The sequence below is a fragment of the Cryphonectria parasitica genome (genome assembly GCF_011745365.1).
Source record: "Cryphonectria parasitica EP155 unplaced genomic scaffold M406scaffold_6, whole genome shotgun sequence".
Classification (NCBI taxonomy): Eukaryota; Fungi; Ascomycota; class Sordariomycetes; order Diaporthales; family Cryphonectriaceae; genus Cryphonectria; species Cryphonectria parasitica.
In genome coordinates, this window is record NW_024468914.1 from 1,077,171 (window position 1) to 1,099,278 (window position 22,108).

Genomic DNA, 22,108 nt, shown 5'->3' on the forward strand with positions numbered 1-22,108 from the left:
CATTCGATCCTCCTTATGGTACCTTCACACACATATTGTCACTCAAATACGCTTTTATTATTATTCATATGATACATAATTCATTACTATACCGCCTGGAGCTGTACTTGATAAACACTTTTCGGTCAGACTGGATTGACCAAGGTCATGAATTGGCAAAGCCTCCTGATTTCCTATCGAGGCTCCTACTGGTATAGCAAGAAATCACACCAAACTCAGACCCACCCAGTCAACGGCAAAACTATCGGCACCGGCGCAGTACAAGTAGCATTGCCGCCCTGATCACGCGTGCACTCGAGCGGAAAACTTGCCCCATAGCTCGGGATCTGATCGTTGCAGGAACCCACGCCAGTGGCATAGTACGCATTGTAGTACACGCTGCCCACGTTGCCTGTATTGCTGTTAGAGTTCCCATAGAAGCCGATCTGGTCCGCCGCGCTGCCACAGTCAAAGTGACCCTCGCCGAGCTCGTAATCGCGGTAGCCCTTCGGCTCCACCTGGTAGCACGTGCCTCCGTCGATGGTGATGTCGATGGAGTCGGGCGGGCCGTAGCCGAGAGGCTGATATGCTGCCGATGACAGGCCGGTGTAGCAGAACGGCGTGCAGACGCAGTTGGCGTCGCCTTCCGAACACAAGGACGTGCTGTTCCAGCAGACGGTGGAGCCCGCTGGGTAGTTCGGGTTGACGCAGTCGAGGTTGTGGGTCGAGTTGAACCAGGTGAAGGCTGTCATTGTGAGAGCCGGGGGGACGTCGGATGTGCAGCTTGCTGGTATGCTGACGGTGCTCGTGGAGGCTGTGGACGTCGAGGCTGGCGCTGCTGTTGTGCTGCTGTGTGTCGTGGCGGTTGTGGATGTCGACGTTTTCGCTGTTGTTGTGGTGCTGTGCTTCGGGGGCGAGTGGGCCAGCGACACCCCGGCTACGAGCAGGAGAAGAGAGGTCTCTAGGAGTCTGATATGCATGATGGTCTGCTTGACTGATGTGAATGGGACAATCAGGTTGATTTAGTCGTTGATGGTGGGATATGATATGAGATGCAAAGAAGCGCGGACAGTGTTGAACATTAAATACCTTTTATCAAATACTTTTGAGAGATTCCTTTCCTGCTCCATCCCCCCCCCCCCCGGTGTATGTATGTAATAGTGCTTGAGAGTGGCACCCGAGTCAGTCAGACATTTCTTCACGCTCGCACCATGTCCCATTGTCTTGGACCTCTAGGCAGCCAGCTCCCTTCTCGTATCGAGTAGTATCGCTGTGGATCTCAATAGTGCTCACCCTGCTGAGCAGCGAGAAATCATGCATTCGGGCAAAGAACAGCAACTTCGCTCCGACCTCAATCGGTCAAAAGCGAGAATCTATTAGCAAACGTAGCGTGCACTTGTCTCATTACCCAGCCCTGATGCTCCAACCTGACGCCCCCTCGGAGCTAGAGGATCGCCCAGCTGGTAACCTTAAAAAGTAAGCTTGTCCTGTTTTTCATGCAGGGGCCTCGTATTCCCAGGAACAGAACAGACAGCGCCTGAAGAACATTGGTCGAGCCTACGGTGGTCTAAGGACAAAGCGTCGGCACCTCGGCTTCCACATAGTCATGTCCAAGGGCTGAGAAGCTATTGCAAGGGTCCTGTATAATTTTTTTTACGATTTTTTTCTTTCTTTGATTCTTGGTCATGGACTCTCAGCTGGGAATAGCATGACACTACTTGGGCCTGCCAGTAAGCTGAAAACCTGCGCTGAAGCCTTCACCGCCAGACTACTTGACATCAAACTATCGCATACTATAGTACATGCATTAAAGACAAAGGTACGTGAGAGGCTAAGGGCTTACAACGCACATATAACTTAGCAACGCTGCTATGCCAGTGACTTGTCCGGCTATCCAACAAAATATCATCTCAGCAGCAGTTCAGCTCGGACGCTCGGGATCTGATTCGTTCTCCCTCCAGGCTCTCACATCGTTTTGGTATTAGCAGTCCACGCATGTTGAGGCTAATGCGTGAATCGAATGATTACAGGCACCAACTTTTATTGGGTTGCTGCCCATAAGCAGTCATGTCGTCTTCATGGCCCGCTGCGAATTGACCGAGAATATGTCTTGAAGCTATAAGGTGACTTTGGCTGCACCGTCGAGGCTGTGATACTGAACAAGCAGAATTTCCTCTAGTATCTCGACAAACAGTCAATATTAGCCTTGAATCTCATGAGTTTGGCCTCCCTCCGGCCTAGTAACGAAGGCTCGACGCGACTTCTGAAGCGCCTCACCGGGATCTGACGGACGAGCATGGCTGCAGGGAAGAAGTCTATGTTAATCTCACAAGGGGTCGGTTGAAGTCATAAAGAAGCTACATCCGCCTCTGGAGACCGAAGGATTCGAGAGCCTGTATGTGCCCTGCGTCATTGCGGGGGTGGTCCAGAACATTGGCGGTCAGTCAAGCAACATAGATGTAACAATTCAGAGTCAATTTGAAAGCATCCGGAGGGAAAGCTTTCCCACAAGCACATCCGAGCTACGTTACGATGAATCGTCGTATGAGAGTCAACTGGCTGATGCACCAATACATTCTGCAATATGCAGCAGCGGCCTTCATTGAAAGATGCCAAGTTGGTAGAGAACATTTGATGTCAAAGCACGAAAAGAACAAGATACTGGCTGGCCGGCTTTATATGAGAAAATGATAAACTGATACGACTTTGGGAAACTCCATCAGGAGAATATTCAGCCGTAAATTATTTCGCTTTCAATTGCAGAGAGTGCTCGCAAGCTCGAGAACTGTACATAGAAACGACTCAATGCAAACAGTTTCGATGGGAGATAATAGTATACTAATGATGGTCATCACATGGATTGCAAAATAGAACGGTAGAGGTGTCAATCACAAAATGCACCCACCGTCATGCCAAACAACCTACAAGCTACCGGGAATGTCTTGCCGCCCAGAGTCGTCTGAATAGCACCGTGAGTCTAAAGACGGCCGAAAGTGGAGTCTGATTATTTCAAAGCAGATTAGACAACACTATTCATGATTAGATTTATTTCCGGTCTGTCAATTGCGGCATCAATGAATTTGGTGACTCTGCAAGTCGGAGTGCGGTCCCGGCCTGCATTACAATGAGTCAGAAATAAGACAGGGTACGATTGAAGCATTTATAAGCGGTATCTTCAATGTTCTTTTTCAATTCAACAACACTATATTAATATGATCCGCAGATTATTGACCTGAAAGCGAGGAAACAGCTTGATTTTCTTGCCCAGCCGTCGTCTCGAGTCGATAATCCATCACTATCATCCATCATGGCGCCTGAGAGAGCAATTCCTCCACCGAGCTTCAGCGAGGACCAGTTGAGAGAGTACTTCAAGCACATCAAACTGCCAGAGAAGTACTACTCAGCAGGCTGTCGTCGAGATGAAGCCTTCCTCACGGCCCTGCACCGATACCACATCGCGGCGATCCCATATGAGAACCTCTCGCTTCATTACTCCTCACACAAGACCATCAGCCTCGACCCGACCTTCCTGTTCGCCAAGTTTGTGACCAACGGACGAAACCGCGGAGGCTACTGCATGGAAGGCTCCCTTTTCTTCCTGGAGATACTCCGCAGCATCGGATTCCGAGCCTATCCTGCCATGGTCCGCATTCGTCTCCGAGAGAACGGCGTGCCAAAGGGAGACTACATAGGCATCGTCCACCTAGTCATCATAATCGAAGTCCCCACGGCCCACGGCGAGACAGAGAAGTATGTCTGCGATGTAGCCTTTGGTGGCGATGGACCCGTGGTCCCCATGCCATTCAAAGAAGGCGTGGTGACCCGTAATATCGGGACCCAGGAGATTCGATTCGTCCATGAGGAGCTTCCAAAGTCGCTTGGAAAATACTGGGTTTATCAATACCGGAACGGTCCAGACAAGGAGTGGAACTCTTTCTATGCCTTTAACGACACGGAGGCCCTGGCGCGGGACTTTGAACCGATTAACTACTGGACGAGCCAGGGACCGACTTTTCAAAAGACGACGATGATCATTGTCAAATTCCTGCTTGGTCCTGCCGGTCCTGATGGGGACTCTGGTGTTGTTGGCAAGATTATGCTGGTCAATGACACGATCAAGAGAAACATGGGCGGGAAGACAGAGGTGGTCCAGGTCTGTTCCACAGAGCCTGAAAGAGTCGAGGCTCTGAAAAAGCATTTCGGTATATCCTTGACGGACGAGGAAATCATCGGAATCCAGGGTAGTGTGACCGAGTTGAAGGACGTGGAGGTGCTCGGTGCATGAGCAATGAAGCATCCCAATTTTTTTTCCATTTTCTTTTCTCTCCAGCATATTCAAAGCAAAGCAGGGTGACAAAATCGTTCGGCAAGGGCAATCAGCCATTTTCATCCCAGCGATAGGTCTTGAACACTCGGTCTTTCGCGCCCAAATGTCTAATTTTAATCCTGCTCCCTCATTTCTACATTGTCTATGAGGTCTCCTGTTTTCTAGACCGAGTTCGAGACCTAGAAGTAGTATGTGCCAATTTTCACAATTTCTCGGTCTTCCCTTGTACCGCTCCATCGTCCTGGTCCACAGCCTTCCTCTTCTTCGGCGTCTTGGTAGTCCTCTGCTGCTGCTTACTCCTCTTGCCCCTGAGCTCGAGGCTCTTCTCATCCAACGCCACCAAGTCCGCTTGACCACTTACCAGCTGTTCCCCAAGCCCAATCGCATCCTGTAGCTGCTGCTGGCTCATGTGCTTGTACGCTGGGCTCTTCAACACCTGGTGCCACGGCCTATCCCTCCCTACTGCGTTGTCTAGGATGATGCGAGCGAAGCAGTGGTCAAGAGAGACGGGCCATTTCGGTTGCGCTGGATCTTTGGCCTTGGCGAGCGCAGGGAGCTCTTTGCGGTATAGATGATTCCACTTGTCCTGGAGGTGATCTCGAGGGGAGGACATGGCTTGGGCGGCTGAGGTTTGGAAGATCGAGTGACGCCGAGTAAATGTAATGAGTGATAATGGCAACGAGCGGAGGAGGCAGAGGGGTTGAGATGTTCTGCAACAGAAGACTTTCATGTCCATAGGGGTTTTGAAGATGATATGACAGTTGGTCGTGTAATCATACCATCGTCTCAAAGGTGCTCTCAAGGCTGTCGTTGTCGTCATTAACATTGTGCACAGTACTGAAGTTTGATTGCCAAGCCTAGCAGGGGTCTCCTGGGTTCCGGTCCTCAGTCGCGCAACAGCGTTCTAGAAATGCTCTAAACTGCATGACATACCACGGCACCTCGGCTTTGCGACGTCTGTATGGATCATATGGGCTCAAATCGCTACTACACAGATCATAATGCACGGGGAAACTTGTTTGAACAGACGTCACAGGATTGAGCATCAGACAAGCCACTTCGATGCGATACATGATAAGAACATCAAAAGCTCACTTGGAGCCATTTCCTATACATCCTGTAGTACTGTCTCCTTGCGGGTATAAAGCTCTTTCTCTGTTTTCTTCTGCTTCTTTGCTTTCCTCTACACGCCAGTAGTATGGACACCCGTTGCCCCTTTCTCCGAGACAACATCAACAACGTCGTCCTCACCAGCAAGATGGCGCGCCTTGGCAGTGGCATCGTCACCACCCACAATGGCATTGTCGCCATCGAAGTACTTGGCAATCTCCTCGAGAGGGGTGTTCTTGGTCTCGATGAAGTACTTCCAGATAAAGACCAGCTCAAAGGCGATCCAGCAGCAGTAGACAATGTAGTACCTCCAGCCGATGTTGCCGAGGGCGACGGGGTTGACGTATTGGTTGAACCACAATGCGACGTCGACGAAGAACATCATGACGGTGAGACCCTGTTTTGAGAGAGGTTGTGTGAGCGATTGTCTTTGTTTCTTCTGAATATATGAGCAGGGAGGAATATGCTTACCTTGGCACGGATGCGGTACGGCAGAATCTCGGCAGAGTAAGACACGAGCAGACCGCAGAACCCGAGATTGTAGAAGACGTAGAAGACGAAGATGAAGACAATGACGGCCTTGCCAGCACCATCAGAATTGTGCTTAGCATACTCAGCCGACCCAATAGTCTCGACGATAAACGAGATGAGCATGCCGACGCAGGACGTGAGGAACAAAGGGCGACGCCCAATCTTGTCCACAAAGAAGCAGATTCCCACGGCGGAGACGAGCTGGACGATGGACAGGTACCCGTTTATCTCCAGCTGGGTCTTGGAGTCGGTGATGCCGATGGTCTTGAGCACGCCAGTGAGATAATACGAGACAAGACCGTTGCCGGACCACTGGGAGAAGAGACCAAAGCTGATGAGGATGAGAAGACGGTGGCGGTTTCCTGGCGTGGACCAGAGCTCGCTCCAGGACGACTTCTCGTACTCTTGCTCGAGGGCGATTGTCTGCTGGATCTCGTTGAACTCGACGTTGACGAGCTCATCATTCTGGTCGCCCTGTGCGTGGTACTTGAACATGATCTGCTTGGCGCGCTCCTGCTTCCCGTGGGCGATGAGCCAGCGAGGCGACTCGGGCACAAACCAGATGAAGACGATCTGGAAGAGCGAGGGGATGGCCTGCAGGAGGCAGGGGGCCCGCCAGGCCCAGTTCCCGTTGATGCTGTCGGTGCCAAAGGACACCCATGCGCCGATGAGGGAGCCCAGGTACCAAAGGGTGTTGTAGATGGTCGTGTAGACGGCGCGGTGCTGCGGGTGCACGAGCTCCGTGATGAGGAGGGGCGCAGAGCCGTGTGCGATGGCGATGCCGAAGCCCAGCAGCAGACGGCCCACGATGAAGAGCGCGACGTGGATGCCCAGGGAGAGCAGCACAATTCCGCAGATCATGATAGAGCAGCCGATCACGACGCCGGCTCGACGTCCCAGGAGATCAGCACAGTAGGGCACGAAGGGGATGGCCAGCATGGATCCCATGGAGAAGGATGCCGTGATCAGTCCAAGGATAGAGGGCGAGGGGTCGTGGAAATAGTCTTTCCACTGGTCCATGCTCTGCAAGCTGTTGATCAGAGATCCGTCGTAACCTGCACAGGACAGAATTCATTAGAAGGTCTATTCATCCAAGCAACAACTTCCTACATTGTTTCTTGATTCATTGCGCTTAGCTTACCGTTGGTGGCCGAAGTCAGCATGGCAGCCCAGAGGTAGAGATAAAGCCCTCGCATATGCTTCATCCTCCACCATGTGACCTTGGGCCAGTCCCGGCCTCCCAACTGAAATGTGTTTTTGCCCATCTTGGAACGTTGGGAAGACAGTGTCTCCTCGCCAGGAACTGAATCAAGAAGGAAAGGCTGACTGACACACGGTCCACCAGCGTGAAGGAGACGAGAACGGCGAAGGACAAACAGAAAAAAGGAGCAGAGACGACATTTCCCCTAGTATTTATGTATCTGGAATCATGTGCCATCTATATGTGCATAACTATGCGAGAGGTAGATTTAGTCCATCCCAGAGCCATGGCCCCCCCTTGTCGGTGTGGCGCCACGAATGCAGTAAAGGGGGAGGGGGTGTGGTACGGCAGAGAGTATTAACCGCTTGGTTAACCGGGGACACAGCACGTTCTCCATACCAAAGAAGGATTCGGAGACCCGCTCGGTAAACGGTCCGTCCAAGCGTCTGACGACCTGCTCGGCCGTATTTCCTGCGAGTCACAGTGTGATGGAAGGAAGAGAAGACCATGCTTCATCGTCCCGACATCCCCCATAGTCAGCCACCATCTACAAGCCAACTCCCTATAGGTCTTACATAGGCTTTCAGAAGAAGAAGAACGATCGGAAAACGCTGAGGACAGGGTCGTCAAAGCCATGAGTAATAATCAAGCATAGTCAGGAAGGAATTGGCCATCAGGGTCAACCTTTCTAACAATCTCATTTGCCTATATTCTCCCTCATCCTCCTGGATAAATACAAGGCCCAACTGCCCAAATGTTTCCCCGGACCGCCAGTTAAAAGTGGAGAATTCCCCCCAGCTTACCCCAGGAAAAGTCAGCGTGCCATGGGGAAAGGTCTGGGTCAGGTCTGGTCTAGGGAAGTTCTTCAGTTTAGCCTAAAGAGACTCCTTGCCAACAAAGGCCCGCAACCTAGCCTTTTTTTGTGCAGGATCCTACGCCTACCACTCAGTGTACGAGCAGGTGGGCACATTTTCCCACCGATAGAATGGGTGTCTGACCACCATTGGGACGCCGACGTCGCCGCTGCCAAGAAAGATGTGGTAGTAATCCGCAGGGGCGTGAGTCCCGCACGGGAGGGGGTGTACTGCCCAGAGATGGCTTCTCCCAATATAAACATGGAGACAAATGATAAATATCTTCTGAATCTCTGCTTCAAATATCAGGGAATCAATTATAAAGTCTTGGGGATTCTCACTGAAAGGTTAAGCGCCCAGAATTTCCTACCAAAAGTCCAGTGTTCTCAACATTAGGAGTGAGACGATCATCAGCGTGTGGGTGTGGCCAGACCATAAATTTCAGGGCCCAGAACCGTCCCACAGGTGCACCATCATCACTTGCAGAGACTAGCGATGCAAGATTATGCTACTTCCGTGGAGCCTCAGCTCACGTGTCGATCGAATAATCTGGCTGCCGCAGCAGGATTACCGAGTCAAAGGTTCCTGCCAGGCAGGCTCTGGCCTGCTGCCGCTTGCACCAAGCACACTGAAGATTGAAAACTCCCGGACCGGGTAAAAGCCTTATCGATTGATGGGTGGTGCCTTGGCTAGAAGTATGCAATAGTTGGTGATCTGCAGGAACGTTGCACTTCCAGGCTCTTGGGTCGTTTCGCTTGGAACACCTCGGCTACGGAATGCAACTCGGTCGGTTTTTGTGTTTTGATGTACATTGTTTCCAGGGAAGGGATGGGTCTCATGAACTGATTATCACATTAAACCTAGTGGACTTGTAGCTAAGTATCGACAGGAATGCAATAGAGTCGTTCCTATACGGACATGCCCAAGCTGTGGGGAAAAAAGTTAAAATTGTAAGACTCGATTATGGCGAACATCATGTCCAGCGTTAGGACACAATATCCGATTGTACCAGCTGTACGTCCTGGGCATATCCGACTACAAGGTACATATCGGTACATGGACGACGCACTTCATAACAAGTTTCACCTTGCAATAGACAGTAAGAGTTTGGAAGAACAAGCCCTTGATTAATATGCAAAGATTGCACTAGCCTTGGACTCCTTGACCGTTCGACGGGGGAAAGCCTAATCGACTACGACCCGAGATCCCAAGCCCCATTCCGAGAGTCTTTAGTACATGTGTACAGATTCGAATCAAGAAACCAAGGTCATGATCGATCCCACTCCGTAGCCAAGCTTGACACAGTAGCTATGCGTAAGCTTCAAGCCATCCGTGGCTCCCGTCGAACGTTTGCTCTTCCGTTATTTTCTGGAGTTGTGTTTTCTTCACTTTTCCTTTTTTTTTTTTTCCTTCTTTTTTTCTTCTTTTTCTCTTTTGGATTGTGTTATAAGGGAGACTTCTTGCTCCATCCTCATCGCCTGATTTTTCCAAATCGGTACCTTCATGGCGATGGGATTCAATAGGCCATGAATGTGGGCTCGAACTGGATTGCGGTCGAGACGGACCCGTTGGAGAGCCATCGATGATGTGAAGGAAGAGCTCGCGTTCCGCGCGTGAAGATGCTGATCGTGCTCAAGACAGCAAGACGTTGCCAAGAGTGCCAAAATTGTTCGTGCATGAGTGGAAGCACACGCCGTCTAGCACCAGGGTTCCATCGACAGTGAAAAGCCATAGCCAGACGAGCGAAAATTGTCGTCAGTAGAAGGTTGTTGAACCCTGCCTGGACACGCACTTTCACCCCAGTGCGGCCCATTAATTGTCCCCATTCGCCGCCTCCCGTTCGCCTCCTCGGCGCCTCGCCTCCCATATCATCTCTCAAAGAGACACGTCGTAGTATAACACACCACAACCGCCCGTACCCATTTCAGGGGATATCCTGCACCATTCTTCGGCAGACATGATACCGTCAGTGTATGGCATGCTCACCGCGGCCACAACTTACCTCTGGCCACGCCTCAGTCAAACAACAAAAGGTAATAAAGGCCGACCGACTCCTTAAACCGATGTGGCTCCCGTGACACCCCGAGACACCTGTCTGGAAGTGACCACCTGCCCAACTCCATGACCGAAACCGCCTTTCAAAACGAGAAAAAAGAACGGACGCCCTTACGCCAACCGTATATACGACTGCGCGCCAGTGACACGCCAAAGACGCCGATCAAAAACACGAAAAGCGAAATCAAAGCATTTCGAACAAGAAAAACCGAGTAAGAATCCTCGGCTGCTTTTGTAAACCCTTCGCCATGCTCCTATCCGTATTGAACCACAATTTGATTCAGGGGTATGATGGCCAAATATCGAGAATAACGAAAATGTCGTCAAGACGCAAATGGCCTTTCTATCCCATCAAGTCTCCTATGCCGTTGCCGTCATCAAAGGTGACGATGAGGATGTAGTCGTGTGAGTATATTGTTAAGGGAGGTCCTGGTGCGGACGCTGTAGTCGATGTGCTCCATAGGGATTTGAAGGTCTGAGTAGCAGTTGTAGGAGTAGTGGAGTATTATCGGTTAGGTGAAAATCGAGTCCTACCGACTTGCAATGTGGAATGGAAAGCGTCAAAGAAAAGATAATAGTCAAAACCCAGCCAAATACAAATAATAAAACACAAAACCACCATGTCTCCATGAAAATGATTTTTTGTTTTATTACTGAGGACCACCTGCCGGTGGGCCTTGCCCTCGACCACCGCGTGGGTTGTAGTTGCCTCGGTAGTTGCCACGACCACGTCCAACAGAACCGCCACGGCCGTTGTGCCGATTGGTCTGATACTGCCGCTGCTGACCATTCTGGCGACCGTTCTGCCAGTCAAGCTGGCCGGCCGCAGAGGCCTGTGGTTGTTGAGCTTGAGGTAATAGAGGAGCAGCACTCTGCTGTGTAGCCGTCTTCATCGGACGGGGAATGGACTCGGGGTTCTCGTAGACGTAGAGGCTCTTGTCAATGCTCGCAGGGATGGGCTGGATCTCGATGCCCAGGTCCTGTTCAATGTTGTAGAGGTTGAATCGGTCGTCCCAGCTGATCAAGTTGATTGCCAAGCCAAGATGACCATAGCGACCAGAACGGCCGATACGGTGGAGGTATGTCTCGGCGTTCTTGGGGAAGTCGAAGTTGATGACAACATTGACCGCTTGGATGTCAATGCCACGGGTGAGAAGGTCGGAGCAGACGAGATTGCGGCAAGCTCCATTGCGGAAGTCATGGAAAACTCGGTTACGGGCGTGCTGAGGCATCTTCGCGTGACTGTAGAAGCAAGAGTATCCAAGCTCGGTGATTTTCTTAGCAAGCAGCTCGACACGGTTGGTCGAGTTACAAAAGATGATAGACTGGTTAATCTGGAGCTTAGAGAAGAGCGTGTTGAGGCAGTGGACCTTCTGCTTCTCTTCGACAAAGGCGTAGAACTGAGTGATACCACGGAGGGTCAGCTCGTCCATGAGATTGATCTCGTAAGGGTTGGTCATGTGTTTGTCAGAGAACTCCTTGACCGAAATTGGAAAGGTAGCGGAGAAGAGCATGAGCTGACGGTCGGCGGGGTGTCTGCCGAGGACCTCTTCAATGGTGGTGGTGAATTCCTGGGAAAGAAGCTTGTCGGCCTCATCCATGACGACCATACGACATTCGCTCAGGTCTGCAATGTTTTGTCGCGCCAAGTCTGCAATCCTGCCAGGTGTGCCGACGAGAACATGCACAGGGTCTGCCAGACGGATGATATCGTCCCTCAGACCAGTTCCTCCCGTGGTGACCATCACGTTGATACCGAGATGTTTACCTAGGGTTTTGGCAACCTGTGACGTTTGCATGGCCAGCTCTCGTGTGGGTACTAGGATGACGCATTGAATCTTGGGCTCCTTGGGGACAACCTTTTCGAGACAAGGTATGAGAAAGGCGGCCGTCTTTCCTGTGCCATTCTTCGCGCGAGCCAATATGTTTCTTCCCTGCAGGGCAACGGGGATGCTCTCTTCTTGGATGGGAGAAGGTCTCTCGAAGCCAGCCTCGAAAATACCCATCAGCATGGACCGCTGAAGGTTGAAATCCTCGAACTCTAGGCCTTTAGTATTTGTGACATCCTGTGAGACAATATACCCGTTAGCTGACGCAGACCCTGGACAGCATTCAATACCTGTAGAGAGAGGGATCAAGACAGACCTCTGTTTGTTGGCGGCTGTCCTTGGGGGGCAGCTTGAGGTTTTGTCGCCAGTTAGGATCAGCTTCTCTGTGCAAGTGTCAGCTGGAAATGTCTCTGCTATACAACAAGTATGCTACCTACGGGGGCGGGGCGGAACTGCTGCTAGCACTCGGGGTTGCGATAGAAGTCTGTTTCATCTGCTCCGCGAGCTGATCAAAGGCAGTCTGGTTCGAAAATTGCGGCGTCGTCATGGCTGTCCTGGATTAGACGACGTGCTCAGGTGAGGTTGGTAGGATGAAATCTGGGGGCGACAAGTGCTGCCCGTCTTCGGTGTCGCGACTGAGGCGATCTGATGTTGTGTAAACAAGGAGGGGGGAGTGCTCCTATCGAGAATATGGCGCAACTTCGGCTTTGGCACAGTGTCAAATTCGCGTGCTGCGGAGACCGAGATGTAGGATTTATCTTGGAGTACGGGGGGTAGAGGGCTTGATTGATTTCGATGAGTGTCGAACGAGGAGGTAGAGAAACTTTGGTGCTGGTGATCGAGATGTGCAGACAGGGGCTCGGTCGAAGGATGGGCTGGTCGTGGGTAGTGAAGTCTGGGCGCTGCTCGACGGGAGAGGAACAAGACAGCGGTATCAAAGTCGCCTCAGTGGTGGAAATGTCTGTTCGAGGTCCCTGAAGAGTATTTTGAGGCGTAGGACCTGTATTTCAAAGGATCGAGAGGTCGTCCGACAGGGTGAGGGAAGAGATTTGCAGTGGCTGGCGTAATTTGGCCGGCACAAGGTCTTTGTAAATGGCCTTTCCTGGGTGTTTTGTGGATGTTCAGAGCGGCTTGATAGTGCGTTGAAGGAGTAGAGAGTACGAGATGGTGGAGTTGATTGACAAACGTGCCCTTGCGAAGTGGTTGTGAAGGATGGTGTTTGGTTGTCAAGGTGGAACAAATCTATGGCCTCCCGAGAGGCGAGGTTGAGAATCTGACGAGCTGCCCAGTAGCCTTGGCTCCACCTGAGCACAAAGATACCCTACCTTACGCTTGCAGGCCTGCTACGGAGGGGTCTTCCCCTCTCACACCTACCTCTGGTACCACCCCAGTCATTGACCGTTACCCCTAACCCTAGACTAGTGCCATGCTTGGAAGGTGCGACGGCGGGGATCTTTTGTTCCGTCACTACGCTTGCACTGTGCACGTTTAATCCTCTGGTGCACTTGTACAACGTCCTCTATGACCAAACGACGTCCTGCTGGCGGTTGACGCAATGATCTCTGTCGCTTTCTCTTCACAGATACTATTGTTGTGACCCTCCAACTCGCCCAGCTATGCTCCTGAAGAAGTCAACGATTGCCCTGTGTTCCAGCGGCAGCCTCACTTCGACTATATCGCCTCCCGCAATCATAACGTCATCGACCAACCGCGGCCCCTCCACGACATTGTCACCACTCAACCCAACACCACCACCACCATCACCATCCTCTAACCGCCTGCGCAGGAGTAAGTTGGCCATCCGGGCACAATGGCAAGGCTCACGAACCTACGCAACTGTCAAAGACCATAGCCGAGGTGACCAGCCTCCCTCCGAGCCGTCCCAATATGTCCCTCCCGCGTGGCCCGCCAGCAACAACCCCACCCCCTACGACATCTTCGCCCAGTCCCGGCACGCACCCTATAGTAAGAAGATGTTCTACCAGCTCGTGAAGCTCTATCATCCAGATCGCCACGGGCATGGCTCCTCCTCCAGCGACAAACTCTCCCGTGGCACAAAGCTCGAGCGCTATCGTCTCGTCATCGCAGCCAACACCATCCTCAGCGATCCCACAAAGAAGCGCGCGTACGACCTATACGGTGCCGGCTGGGGCTCCAAGAGCGATATGTGTAACGAAGGCTGGCGTGAAATGGACCGGGCCTGGAGGAGGGGTCCTGGCAGCGCAGCACACAATGCCACGTGGGAGGACTGGGAGAGGTGGTACGAGCAGCGTGATGGCGGCGCGGGACGCAGCAAAGAGAAGCAGCAGCCATTGTACATGAGCAATGGGCTGTTCGTTGCTTCGCTCGCCGTGTTCGTGGTGATCGGCAGTTGGGGTCAGGCAACAAGGGCGGGGCAACACTCGGTCCACCTGATTGAGATGAGGGAGAATTCGAGCAACAACATTAGTGAGGACATGTGGAGAAGGCGGAGAGAAAAGGCCTATTTGACGAGGGAGGATCGTGTCGAAAACTTCCTGCGACAGAGGGAGGGCTGGGGACATGAAGTCGGGAATGAAAGTCATTCGCCAAAGGATTGGTCATAATACGGTCGATAGACCCACGACCGTATTATTACTGGGAGAAGATGAATTGGGAGGACAATATGTCTGCACCAAGAATCCCCAGGCGCACCCAAGAATGGTAGGAAGCAACTAAATCTCAGAGGACATGGGCTCGCGATGAGGAAAACGTCGAAAGTCCCAGTTGGTTTCCGGGTCGAGGGGAAGAGCTCATCTGTTTACTTACCTTGCTCCTCATATCAGTGAGTGTCACTATTGCGCAGTTGTGATTTGAGGTCCGACCTCGCTGGAGGAAGGCGGAGCTTACAGGGCGAACATTTCGCAATTGCTTCAGCTGAACATATAACTTCATCTTCTGCTGTACCCAGAGAGTCCAAGGTCCTAGTGCCCGTCAATCATGCGTCCCCTTCTTTGAGGCCCCGATCGTGTGTGGAGGGGAGAAGAAAGAGAAGATAGTCTCAGCCCAATTTCTTTCGCGCCTGGCATTCTCGATGAATTCCTGACTCAGCAGTACGGTACGATGCCCGTTCATCAATTGGACATCTTGGCAGGAGGCATTGCCTAAATACTTATCTAAACTTCATTTCTTGATAAAATGAACTTCAGGAAGCTGTCCCACGGACTCGCAACATGATCCTTACCTCTGAACAGTACTTTAGCATAGGCATTCGCCATCGAGATGACCTTAAATTCTACCTGAGCATGGACAAAACTCAAATGCTGCGTCACCACCCGGCACTACCCGGATGGACGATGTCCTCAACTACGATTCTGTAGTCAATACTCGTTTTTTATTTTACGGGATGACATATCGCGCGCTGCGAGTATCGAGCTTCTCATAGCCAGTATGTCTGGCGTGGGAGCAGAAGTTGCTCCTGCTCTTGCCACCTTCTCCGAAGTCAACGCCTGGACTCTATCAGAACTCTGTCACCTAGGCCTCAAATCTCAGATAAAAGACCAAGGCCACTCACTAATTTCATTATAAATTAGTGGCTCTGACTTCAAAAATTGACTTGGACTTCCAGAACAACGTGCAGGAGAGATCCAAAGGAGGAGAAAGGATGCAGAGCAGCCAAGGAAGTCTCTGTGACATCGACTGCGAGCTTCGCGGACCATTCCTTGTAAATAAACTGGCTTTGTGCGTCAAGTCTCGTTGCAACACCATTCGCGTTGGTCGTCACCGGTCACCCACCCTTCCCTGCAGATGGTGAAGCGGTGTATCCCGCCCATTAGCCATATATGACCAGGTCATTCACAGCCTGTCACCCATTCCTTCATTTGGGAATATCTCAGGCCAATACACCATCCTCTCGGGCATTCGATTGGTCTCAATGATTAGAATAGTTCGGTGAGTAAGACTGACCCCACCAACCATCGGAGACACTGTCAGTATGCCAAGTGGTTACAAAGAGGCTGCTTCACAACAACGAGGTTGTAAACTCCGTCGCTGGAAAGCACCGAGTCACTAAACATGCGCATAGTTCTGCGGCCTTCCATCTCATATTTGCCCTGCCCTGGTTGTTTCCCATTACTGTGGAATCCATTCCAGGGTTCTCGAATGCGCCAATGAATTCTACCGTTGAGTTGTTGCTACCTCTAACACTCTTGAGCGGACTATCCCTCGCACTTGTGCAACTTCTACCACGCAACAGAACATTCTCTTCTCGGAATCCTTCCATTATTTCAACGAGGCGTATCACAACGTCTACAGGTCCAACAATAAGCCTCGCATCTCGATCTTCACAGTAATTGGAACAGCGAAGGTTGTACAATCTACCACCTCGAAGTAAACGGTACGGCACATTGGTCTTCTGATCGTGGCTCTTCGGTGCTACATGCTGTTTCCACAGTAGTCCTGCGCCGTTACTCTCAAGGTTCTATTGCTTTCCATTCTCTTCTATTCTTCTATTGGTCTGCCGCGACGAACCCTGTGTCACTTGGGCTGCCACTGTTCGCAAAGCCTACCAATCTGGCTCGCCGTCCTTTGCTAAGGCACTCAACATGGCTCCATCCAGGATTCGCATAGTTCTCGCGCCCAAGAAGCTCAGGGCCTCTCGAGGCTCAACGTCCAATGTCAAGAAGTCTGGGGACAACAAGTACAGCGAATCGAACAAGAAAATTCAGCAGCCTGTTCCCGCTACATCATTCCCGCTCAATCGGGTTCCTGCAGAGATCCAGACAATGATCTGGAGCGAGGTCATCAAGATGCCAGCCTGCCATACTTTCAAAATTGTGAAGGACGACCAGGTATCCGCGGGCTCTGCTGCTAATCCCTGGGCACTCCGCATCATGGCGAAAGAGCCCCGTCATGACCCCTCTGCCTACCGCCTGTGGAAGAAACTACACCAGCTTCACAATATCAGCTTCGAGGCAGCCTTTCGCTTCTTGGCTACCAACATCCAGCCCCTTGCTCTGCATCTGCCAGGCTCGAGACAGCCGACATACGCCCCACGTGCCGCCATCGATTCTTCAAATGACCTGGTCATCTTTGACTTTGAGAGGGGCTCCAGGCAGACACTGTTCTCGTGGTTTGAGCATACTGGCGTACGAAGCACCATGAATATAAGGCTGATTCGGAGCCGCTTCAGGCACTTCACGAGAGTAGCCCTTCACTACCGGGACAGTCACGTTAATGCCGATCTGCCAGGCCCATTCCAGTGCTACTGCCAGCCGCCAGTACCCATGCGATGCCACCGTTACAAGGCCTGTCCCCTTGAGCTGGCTTGCTTTCTGGACTGCTTCAGAAATCTGAAAGAGTTCTATTTGATTGTCCAACCCAGACGCCAAGAGGAGATCAGGTTCGCCGCTGAGTACAAGAGTAAGCGTCCTCTTTTTTTTTTAAGTTTACCTTCTCCGCATAGAAATTGACTTTGTGATGCAGAGAATGTGGACCATGCTGGTCTTTGCATCCCAAGGACAAGGATCTCTGGCCACGGGAAGACTGTCGGGCCTTTCAAGCTCTCTCAGTTCTTCGACACAAAGTACGAGTACATCCAACAAGCACCACCGAAACTCATGCCCCTCGTTCGCACACGGAGTCCTTTTTACGGTCCTGGTAGTGCACGTGACTGCCTCATCAAGGCTTGGGACATCTACAAGGGCACTACAGGCGATGAGGAGTTCCGCACTCCTCAAGAGCAGCGTGACCAGTCTAAGGTAGGAATTTTGATTCCCTATACCCTCGACACCAAACCCTAAGATAGGATACAACCTGAGAGATCCCTGCATCTAGGTGAAAGATCAATCACAGCGAATGGGGTGTCACTTGGCTGAAGACTGAAGGATTGGGGCATATCACAAGCTTGGGGTTAGAATCAGAACTGGTACATGGAGGAGCAATAACTTCAGCGGCTCACACAGAATAGCACTAGCGTTTGGAGCTGTCCAGGGGGTTGAAGGTTGACAACCAGAACATATCATTAAACACCGCTTATTTACGGTCTCCATAGACGAATGTCACTTTCAATGGTTTTGGTAGTATCCAGGAGAGCAAAGTAGTATCTTGGCTTCTTGGTATTTGCATCTTGGAGCAACAGGTCATCTCTGTCCATCCCCTGGTCAAGGTCGCAACAAGGAGCTGATTGTTGCTTCATGCACATGGCTCCCTACCTTGTTTTCGAAAGTCACCCTGTGTAGTGCATCATGGCTGGTGTTGATAAGCCCATGAGATTGTCTGGCTGGTAGAGACCAAGGGCGGCATAAACAGACTCTGGTGTCAGTGCTGTGAGGTCATTTTAACATTAGCCTCAAGAAAACAGCCATCCTCGGAAGCTTCTGCACATTCACTAATGCTTGAATAACACTTCATGTTAAGAGACTAAATTTTACCTCAGGCAAGTGGCGAGCCGCTTCCCTTCTTTATCACTACTTAGAGGACACTATTACGCGGAGAAGTGTTGAGATTTGCACAAATCATGGTCTTGAATATCGTTTCTAGTATTATCTGGTATCATATAACTAGTAAACTCCATTCATGCTTCCATGCCCGCATGCAAAGGCACATTGTACCCTAAATGAACAAAGAACTCCTCCCAAAACCAATAACTTTACCTCCGGCCATGATTGCTCGGCGTATCCAGACGCGGCTCAGCTCGGAACGGGGGCCCCTCGGGCTTCTAAAATCAGTACCCCTTTCCCCATCAATACCATCCATCATCGTATGATTCTATGCACATGTATATCGTCGTGACGGCCTTATTATTTCCGTCCCTTCGTTGTCACTCCAGATCAGACATCATCTGTGTGTCGCTGGCCCACTTCTAGTTCATGCATCTCGGTCATACATTAGTCCACTGCTGTTGTTGACTTGCACCATCCTGCTGGCTATGATAGGCTTTCTGCGGGAAGTACCCCTGGCCCTGCCCGTGCATGCTCATCTCAGGTGGCGTATACACATGCGAAGGCGCAGGCCGCTGCACATCGACATAGCTCTCGGCAAACGCATCGCTCGCGTTGTACTCGGGCGAGTTGTACGCATCGTTATGGTACGTGTCTGCACCGCCACCGCGGTACAAGGGCGATGACGACGACAAGTCTGTGCTGGGAGGATAGTTGGTCGTCCTCTCAGGCGAGGGGGCTGGCCTCCAGCCGTTGTTGCTGCTGCTGCTCCCTCCGTGCGGTGGGACTTGGAGGTGTTGTTGTTGTTGTTGTTGTTGTTGGTGTTGATGATGATAAGGTTGAAGATGGCCAGAAGAGGCGGCGTCGCTGGCCTGGTGATATTCTCCGGCGGGTGGGCTGTTGTCACGGCCGTACTGGGCGTTGTAGGGGTCGTAACGGCGCCAGTCGCTGCCGTTTGGGCTGTGTGAGCGACGGTAATCTGCACTGCGGCGCATGTGCTCCTTTGCTGTCTCTGGGTCGACGACGCTGATGGCCTGTGTATGGGGTGTTAGTTATTACTCTTATTCCCAAAGGTTGTTTTGAAATGGTGCCAACAGAAGAAAAAAAGAAAACATGAAAAACGTACCGACATCATGGCCTGCGATGTTCGCTGATACCCAGCATTATCCACCGGTGTGCCAGGCCGAGGCTCCCCCGTCGAGTACGGAAGATCGCTCTTGTCGACGTCCTCGTCGTCGTTGAGGCGTTTTCTCTTGGTGAAGGGAATCCTCCAGGGACAGCAGAAGAGGTCACCCAGAAACCTCGTGATGGGTGGCACGCAGGCGACGAGGGCGACAAGGGCCAGCAGGCCTAGAAAGGCGCCTGTGGTCACGGCCGCAATATTGATCGTCATTTTGCCTGTTCTTTTTCCTTTTCTTTTCTTTCTCTTCCTTTTTGCCCTTCTTTCCTCCCTGTCCGGCGGCTCCCGACGCCACGGACTGGTGTAGGTTGTGTGCTTGGCGATCTGAATGTAGTGGATAGGACAAGTAGGGGTTCAAATGTTGGGATGAGGCTAGCTTTGAAGTCGTCAGACGTGCAGGAAGGAGGAAAGACAAAAAAAATTTGGGTATGTGTGAATGTAAGTGTGAGTGTGTGGGTGAGTGGGTGGGTTATGTGAGGGAAAAAAAGGACTGGTGTTATGAAACTCTTTTTCCTGCAAGAAGCCCGGTATTATGTGTTTGAGATATATGAAAGTGGTGGTGTAATCTTGCACCATTGATCAAGGCACGGGCGGCTTCTTCTCACGGATGCTCGATATTCAAAATGACATAGGGTGCCGGCCGTTTGTTATAACCTTGTTAGCAAGGTAGTGGAGATGCTCCGACGATCACCTGGGACCCAGGAAGAAAAATGCTTTTTTTGTTTTCCTTTTTTTAACTTTGCAATACTGGGGACGATGGACGGGCATGGTGCGGCATGGATGGTGATGATGGCTGCAAATCAGGGACGGGACGCAAGTTGCATGCCGACCCACCCACGCATCCCAAACCCGCCTCAGGAATTCTTGCACTACCACCCATCCAACCACCCCCCAACCCCCAATACCACGGCTATGCTCGCATAGTATCTACTTGGTATCTGCCTTGTCTGCCACTTGCATGGCCTGCTGTGTGGCCCTCCTTAGGTATGACTTCATCTGATGAATGGGGGGCCCTGGTATGTTTCATGGGTGCTACCATCCTGAGCTCCACTCTCAACCTTGAGTGCTGCCGTGCCAGTGATTGGATGGCTCTTGCAGCTCTCAAAGTTATCACTTGCAGCTGTACTGTACATAGTGCAGTCCCGTGAGTCGTTCCTTGTTCTCTTCACTCACCGACGTCACGCTGAGAGGATGCAGCGGAGAGCACCGCCTCACTCGCCACGCGCGGTGTTCTGGAACTTGTACTGTGTAGTGCCCCAAAGGCATGGCCCCTCACGAGGCTACCTTGATGGCCATCCAGCTGCCTCCTTGTGGCTGTGAAGAGGGGCAAAGACGATCACGCCTGCTATCTTTTCCCCTTGGCACACACCTATGCTCCTCTTTTCTTTCTCGTTTGGGCCCCCAGGGCATCTTCTGACCTCGCTCTCGCGCTTCGCTCTCCTATCTCGGCCCTAACTTGAGGAAGCACCAGCGCATAAAACGAGTATGGACGTAGAGACCAAAGTCGCAAGGCAAAAACGCTGGTCGAGACTCTGTGCGTTTCGCCATCCTGCTCAATTTGACGCGCCTGCTGCTGCTCAGCCACTCCTGCATCGCTCAGACGAAAACTGGCAAGACCTGTGGCTGGCTCTAACCCAATCCGAGTCTAGTGAGGGGGAAGAGCAAGGGTTGGCTGATAGGTAGTGTGACGACAAACCGTCCCGCTCCGTCCCCGGATCACGGCACGGTTGTCGAACAACCCGGGCACGTGCCGGGGGGAGGAGGGAGCGCTTGTTCACGAGACTGGTTGCGACTGGTGCAATTGGCGCGCGGAGCAAGTTTTGGGTCGCTTTGTCTTCAGAGAGAGAAGAGTGAGTGCGGGAATCTGAGTCAAGGAGAATCAATGCTGAATGTTGCTTCTTGACGAAGAGGTTGGGGTTGCACCCTGCCCAGGTGGTCGGGTTGGATGACTCGTTGTGGCGGGTATTTCGCAACAGCGCATTCAGATTCTCACCACAGCGGCTTGCGAGAGCATGCAACTTCAGAACTATCCTCACAAGACCTTCTGCTTTTTATTTAAGCTTATTTGGCGGTGTCAATGTTGATTGGGTGCGAAACTCTGCTTTGTAAGTCATTTCGACGGTAAAAGTCGTCTTGGCTGGAAAACAGGGACTTTGGACGTCCAAATCCCCCTACAACCTTATTGCGGACCTCGGAATGCAGTGCTCTAAAGAGTTATTAGGGGTTGACGTTGTCAATAATATTTTGGAGACGTCATACTTGTAGTATTCAAGTGTGCTGTGAGCCTCTACTGGGCATCCTAAGTAGCATTTCGAGCATTCTAGGCGCTACTAGTTATGAAGCAGCCGAGCCAGACATTTTAAGCTACTATAGCACATAGTAAGCATGCCCTCAAGGCACGGCAGTTCAATGCTTAGATGTCTCACCTTTCAAGATCATGAGGTTGGTGTCAGCCACCCGTTCGATCTGGACTGGCTTAACTTTTCTAGACGTTTTGTAGCCGTTCATCTCAACCCCTGATCGATACGCCTGACAGATATGTCTACTCTGTACAAGAGCTTCCAAAACAGATGTAGTGCAAGAAGCTGAACACCCATGCATCTGGAATCGAGTCTGAGGATGCCCTCGCTTGATGATCCACAAG

General features: G+C 51.6%; 10 protein-coding genes across 10 annotated transcripts; 3 read left to right on the top strand and 7 right to left on the bottom strand.

The window, feature by feature from the left end:
* Positions 1-37: 37 nt before the first annotated feature.
* On the bottom strand, positions 38-1,010 carry M406DRAFT_323091 (uncharacterized protein). Its single transcript, XM_040919735.1, has one exon. It carries the CDS (start codon positions 957-959, stop codon positions 216-218), a length of 744 nt encoding a protein of 247 aa, XP_040774273.1. The 5' UTR covers positions 960-1,010; the 3' UTR covers positions 38-215.
* A 2,247-nt stretch (positions 1,011-3,257) lies between these two features.
* On the top strand, positions 3,258-4,264 carry M406DRAFT_94316 (uncharacterized protein; the record flags this gene model as incomplete). The annotated part of the gene is made up of 1 exon (XM_040926272.1): positions 3,258-4,264. Exon 1 carries the CDS (start codon positions 3,287-3,289, stop codon positions 4,262-4,264), a length of 978 nt encoding a protein of 325 aa, XP_040774274.1. The 5' UTR covers positions 3,258-3,286.
* A 244-nt stretch (positions 4,265-4,508) lies between these two features.
* Positions 4,509-4,919, bottom strand: M406DRAFT_323092 (uncharacterized protein; the record flags this gene model as incomplete). The annotated part of the gene is made up of 1 exon (XM_040919736.1): positions 4,509-4,919. One exon carries the CDS (start codon positions 4,917-4,919, stop codon positions 4,509-4,511), a length of 411 nt encoding a protein of 136 aa, XP_040774275.1.
* A 464-nt stretch (positions 4,920-5,383) lies between these two features.
* Positions 5,384-7,284, bottom strand: M406DRAFT_94321 (uncharacterized protein). Its single transcript, XM_040926273.1, has 3 exons — positions 7,089-7,284; positions 5,888-7,002; positions 5,384-5,813 (listed from the first exon to the last, which is right to left on the bottom strand). Exons 1-3 carry the CDS (start codon positions 7,210-7,212, stop codon positions 5,490-5,492), a joined length of 1,563 nt encoding a protein of 520 aa, XP_040774276.1. The 5' UTR covers positions 7,213-7,284; the 3' UTR covers positions 5,384-5,489.
* A 2,126-nt stretch (positions 7,285-9,410) lies between these two features.
* M406DRAFT_103758 (uncharacterized protein) lies at positions 9,411-10,599 on the bottom strand. The gene has a single exon (XM_040915078.1). The coding sequence runs from the start codon at positions 9,867-9,869 to the stop codon at positions 9,519-9,521; it is 351 nt and encodes a 116-aa protein (XP_040774277.1). The 5' UTR covers positions 9,870-10,599; the 3' UTR covers positions 9,411-9,518.
* Positions 10,600-10,867: 268 nt separating this feature from the next.
* M406DRAFT_64405 (uncharacterized protein) lies at positions 10,868-12,433 on the bottom strand (the record flags this gene model as incomplete). Its single annotated transcript, XM_040924881.1, has 4 exons — positions 10,868-10,890; positions 10,929-12,123; positions 12,203-12,269; positions 12,324-12,433. The coding sequence occupies 4 exons, from the start codon at positions 12,431-12,433 to the stop codon at positions 10,868-10,870; spliced, it is 1,395 nt and encodes a 464-aa protein (XP_040774278.1).
* Positions 12,434-13,781: 1,348 nt separating this feature from the next.
* M406DRAFT_232441 (uncharacterized protein) lies at positions 13,782-14,417 on the top strand (the record flags this gene model as incomplete). Its single annotated transcript, XM_040915902.1, has 1 exon — positions 13,782-14,417. A coding segment is annotated over one exon (636 nt), but the record flags the coding sequence as incomplete, so codon positions are not given.
* Positions 14,418-16,448: 2,031 nt separating this feature from the next.
* Positions 16,449-17,679, top strand: M406DRAFT_331847 (uncharacterized protein; the record flags this gene model as incomplete). Its single annotated transcript, XM_040920676.1, has 3 exons — positions 16,449-17,265; positions 17,329-17,603; positions 17,647-17,679. The coding sequence occupies 3 exons, from the start codon at positions 16,449-16,451 to the stop codon at positions 17,677-17,679; spliced, it is 1,125 nt and encodes a 374-aa protein (XP_040774280.1).
* A 391-nt stretch (positions 17,680-18,070) lies between these two features.
* M406DRAFT_352298 (uncharacterized protein) lies at positions 18,071-19,741 on the bottom strand (the record flags this gene model as incomplete). The annotated part of the gene is made up of 4 exons (XM_040922678.1): positions 19,411-19,741; positions 18,731-19,318; positions 18,498-18,612; positions 18,071-18,156 (listed from the first exon to the last, which is right to left on the bottom strand). Exons 1-4 carry the CDS (start codon positions 19,675-19,677, stop codon positions 18,071-18,073), a joined length of 1,056 nt encoding a protein of 351 aa, XP_040774281.1. The 5' UTR covers positions 19,678-19,741.
* A 715-nt stretch (positions 19,742-20,456) lies between these two features.
* On the bottom strand, positions 20,457-21,903 carry M406DRAFT_73936 (uncharacterized protein; the record flags this gene model as incomplete). The annotated part of the gene is made up of 5 exons (XM_040925675.1): positions 20,457-20,584; positions 20,638-20,696; positions 20,883-21,093; positions 21,161-21,508; positions 21,891-21,903. 5 exons carry the CDS (start codon positions 21,901-21,903, stop codon positions 20,457-20,459), a joined length of 759 nt encoding a protein of 252 aa, XP_040774282.1.
* Between the last annotated feature and the right edge of the window lie 205 nt (positions 21,904-22,108).

Excerpts from the sequence above, each read along its gene's own strand:
- M406DRAFT_103758 (XM_040915078.1), bottom strand. The coding sequence starts at position 9,869 with ATGGGAGGCGAGGCGCCGAGGAGGCGAACGGGAGGCGGCGAATGGGGA.
- M406DRAFT_94321 (XM_040926273.1), bottom strand. The coding sequence starts at position 7,212 with ATGGGCAAAAACACATTTCAGTTGGGAGGCCGGGACTGGCCCAAGGTC. Across the intron at positions 7,003-7,088 it reads GCTGACTTCGGCCACCAACG|GTTACGACGGATCTCTGATC; the intron begins GTAAGCTAAGCG and ends TGTCCTGTGCAG. Across the intron at positions 5,814-5,887 it reads CGTACCGCATCCGTGCCAAG|GGTCTCACCGTCATGATGTT; the intron begins GTAAGCATATTC and ends CTCTCAAAACAG.
- M406DRAFT_323091 (XM_040919735.1), bottom strand. The coding sequence starts at position 959 with ATGCATATCAGACTCCTAGAGACCTCTCTTCTCCTGCTCGTAGCCGGG.